Here is a 4,042-nt window from a genome sequence, read left to right on the forward strand (position 1 = left end):
TTTGGATGTTTCTCATTGGTCGATGCGTGAACCTCACGAAGTGCCAAACCTGCCGTCGCACCTGGTGAAAATAACCGTAAACGTATCATATCTTCTTCTTCTATGCTAGTGAGTCTCCATGGGTCATTCTGAATGTACACCGGATTGGAACACATTGCAACAGGACAGACAGACGTAAGACAAAGTACTTCTTGGTGTCGAGAACTGGCAGCAATACGTGTACATCATGTCAAGGTCGTGAAGTTGGCAGAGGTAAGAGCAACAATGGGAAGGGCTGGAAACAAAGGTCATGGCATAATGAAGGCAACAGCGCCGAGCGAGAACGCAATTCTTCGGGCTTCGCGCTCCGGCCCTAGGGTCAGCCCAACATAGCGTGCGGTAATGGTAAACTGCCTCCATGAGTCTGCACATACAACCTCGCCGAAGAATGGTCGGACTCACAGCGCCAACGTCTGTCGCCACATACGCTCGTGCCCGATGAAGCTCTGTCTCTGCGGACGAGCGCTGTTTTCCGGCTGGACAGTGAGTCGAGGTGAGCATCGTGCGAATGAAGAGCAATTGCGACGCTAATGCAATCGCGAGCAGTCGAGGCGACTCACCACCTTAGAGCCACCGGTAGAACCGTTCTGCGATCGTCGAGAGAACGAGAAATGGAATGTAAGGTTGCCCAGCGTAAGGTCACACGACCATCGCGCTGGCGACACACACAGGCGCGACACCACTCGACCCATGGCTTCAGTCGACCTTGCTTTGGGAACAGCGTCGGCAGCTGCAGTCGAGCATCGTCGGGGTGCTTTATCTGCGGCGACTCGTTCCTGTTTGGGGCAAAAATCATTTTGAGACTAGGAACGCAGGGGCAGGCTTTTGCGTACGGCCCCACTTCAGCGTCGGTGGAAGGTGCGCCCGACCCCAGACGAAAGGAGTGCAAAGCCTTGGTGGGGCGTTCCAGCCAGCTCAAGAAGGTGAATGGCGAAGGTAGGAAGAGGTTTGGACCACTGTTGGGGGCGCAACATGTGTGTGCCCCCATCAGTTTACTAGCAGAATAGCCGGATGATCTACATTTTGCGATTTTTCCTGTGTAGGGTCTCGTATAGCCCTCAAGCTGGGCAGTCCATGATAGAAGAAGCTCGAAGAACGGTTCTCTATCTTCATACTTGACACATAATCGTCTTATTTGCTCTGAACAAGGTAACCGCTACTCATGGAGCGAAGCAGCAGTTTGCGGTAGCACCACAATTGCTCTTCGGTATACGTGTCCTCGTGCAGAGCCTCGGTGGCGAGGAAAAGGCCATGAAAGCTCATGTCCACTGTGCAAGTGAGTTGCTTATACGATGGTACATGCGAGGAACACCGCTTTCGGAGGATGTCGAAACCAGATCTTCGCGGCAATGACTTGTGACAAGTTTCAATTCTCAATTCTCCAAGCCGACCATAGAGTGAAACGAGCTAAGGGTATATGTGCGCCATAAAACGCACTGTGTATCGTCGTGCTGCATCAGAGCGTGGAATGAGATGCGCCCAGTCTACGGCGCGGCACCTTCGAGCAGAGTGGTGTTGGAATAAGTCGAGACCAGATACCAGAGCTTGTCGTAAAACTGCTCAGGCCGCTGTGTCGAGACATAATCTATGGTAAGCTAGGGAATCTTCCAACCGGAAGACAACGTTGGACGACTGAAGAGCAGCGAACGAAACTTGCACCGACTCCGCGCCGCTCTCGGCCGACATGCACGCCGACATCTCATAGTATAGTGTTCGTGACTGTCGGTTCCTCGTAAAGTAAACGCGTGTCTTTACTAATACACATCTGCAGAGTCCACATTAATGAGTCTGATGAGGTCCTTGTCAGGCTGCTTCGCGTCGGAATTCACAAAGGCCATCAGCTGCTCGAACACTCCCGTCCGCTGCCTGAACCGCTCGGGCGACGCGGGGCACGCCCTATCCAGCTTCTGCTCCGCCGGATCCTCCTGCATGCTGACGACAGACCGCGGCTCGGGCGGAGAGATAGCGTGTGCGTCGGTCATAGGCTCGTCATCATCAAAGCTCTTGGGTGGAGCCGTGGGCGAATCCTCCTCGCGCAAACGCTTTTTTGTCAAGGGTGTCTCGGTACCCGCGGGCGACAAGAGATGTGCGAGCAGCGCACGGAACTCCTTCGTCTCTTCCGCATCGTTGTGATCGACCACGGCCGACACTTCCGTCTGGAGGTAGGAGAGTGCCTTGATGGGTGTCGAGTCCTCACAAAGCTCTCGGAACCTGAGCAACGATGAGCTGAACGAAGACATCACATAAGATAAGAACTTACTGTTGCTGCCGTATCAGGTACCTCCCTCTTCGTACCATATCGTCCGCAGATGGTCTATCAGGCCATTCAATACACGATACTTCAAAATTGAAGGAAAGCCTGACCGTATTAGGCTCATCTTCCAGAAATCGTCCAGTCGGTCCTTGCTATGCCCCATCCCAACGTCCTCAATACGCTCCTCGGACGCAACCCTGTTTCCGCTGCCTGCAGTAGCCCTGACAGACGACAAGCGAGGTTGGCCATCTTCCGAAGTAGGTTCCAAACAGGCATTGCCGCCGTGCATGTAAGCCGTCCTCGTCGTGGGGTCATAGACAACTTGGTGAGCGTATCGAGCGAGCGGTGTAATAGTTGGTGACATTGGGGAGCTGCCTTCCGCCAGAAGGATCTTCGTCCATTTCCCTGGTCGCTCTGGGCGCTCATACCTGTAAATCCAGTACGGCGAGTCGCTCTCGAGTACAATGTCCGTATGAGATCTGTTTCGCGTCAAACCGCAAAATCTACGATACCCGGACTGTCAGCGACTTGATGGTTAGAGAAGCAACACACTGACACGTAGATCTCTCGTAGGTCAGCATCAAGAACCGCACGCTGAGTGAAGCATGCGTCCGGGCCCCCAGCGGACGAGAAGTTCGAGAATAGCTCCGTCACCGTATTTGACGGAATATGGTAGGCGTACATGTCCGAGAGATATTTGTCTTCTCTCTGTCCCCCAAAGATGAACAGCGTCTGCATCTTCTGGTCGAAGACCATCGAATGACCTGGTGGCGACGTCCAATTAAAAGAGTAAATACATGCTGAGGAAAGAAATATACCGAAACGTGAAGGCAGGCATGGGTATGCAGCTGAAGGTTCGGGAGGTCTAGTATGCGGTCAGTCACGGTAAGGGCAAACCGGAGAACAGCTCGTACTGGCACATTTTCCACTTGTTCTTCCTGATATCGTAGCTGTAGAGACCAGAGAATTTCAAAGAATCCCAGTCGCCATCCACAACCCTGCCGCCTGAAACATAGATGACTTGCGCTCCAGAGTCTATCGTCATCTGGTGGTCGAAAACAAGAGGGGGCCCACCGGCTGCCTGAAAATGAAAGCCTCGGCGGTGCGTCCTTGGATGAACGCGCATAAGGAATACTCACCGAGGTATCCCTGAAAAATAATTCCCATTTCCCCGCGTCACGTCCTCTCGTATGATATCGATAAAATTGCGCACCGCGACTCGACCAGACAGACGAGCGCGAGCTACTGAGAGGTCCAGGGGGTGACTGCCGAGGGCTGACAGGCGAAGTAACTGGAGCATCAAACCCACTCGAGTGCACACTGGTAGCTGGTATCTCCCCAATGTCTCCTGAAGTGCCCTCGTCCAGCCGTCCAAAGACGTAAATGTCACCTGTCGCAGTATCGAAAACCATCTTGTGACAAGATCGCGGGCCGGGTCCATTGACATCTCGCTGAGTTGCGTAGCTGATGATCTTCCACGCTTCCGCCTGGACGTTGAAGACCCAGAAGTCGTCTAGGTTCTTCTGGCCGTCCCAGCCGCCGAATAGGTATATCTGCCCGTTCTCGTGGTCTATGCACATCGCATGCCCGCTGCGTGCGCTCGGTGCATCGCCGTCCGGATCAACAGCGTTCAGGCGAGTCCACAGGGCGTGAGGCTGTTCAGAAAGCAGCGAAGTAGTAAAGAGTCCCGCAGAGGCAACAGATGCGAGAAGCGCTTCGCATCCAGTATAATCGCCGTTGATAACGAAA

At 53.7% G+C, this 4,042-nt stretch overlaps 1 protein-coding gene across 1 annotated transcript; it reads right to left on the reverse strand.

Annotated features, from left to right (window-relative positions):
• Window positions 1–1,793: 1,793 nt before the first annotated feature.
• Window positions 1,794–4,042, reverse strand: PHACADRAFT_108484 (uncharacterized protein; the record flags this gene model as incomplete). The annotated part of the gene is made up of 7 exons (XM_007402716.1): window positions 1,794–2,250; window positions 2,300–2,353; window positions 2,404–2,796; window positions 2,850–3,057; window positions 3,112–3,141; window positions 3,254–3,370; window positions 3,429–4,042. Coding segments are annotated over 7 exons (1,873 nt in total), but the record flags the coding sequence as incomplete, so codon positions are not given.

This window comes from Phanerochaete carnosa, assembly GCF_000300595.1.
Source record: "Phanerochaete carnosa HHB-10118-sp unplaced genomic scaffold PHACAscaffold_363, whole genome shotgun sequence".
NCBI lineage: Eukaryota > Fungi > Basidiomycota > Agaricomycetes > Polyporales > Phanerochaetaceae > Phanerochaete > Phanerochaete carnosa.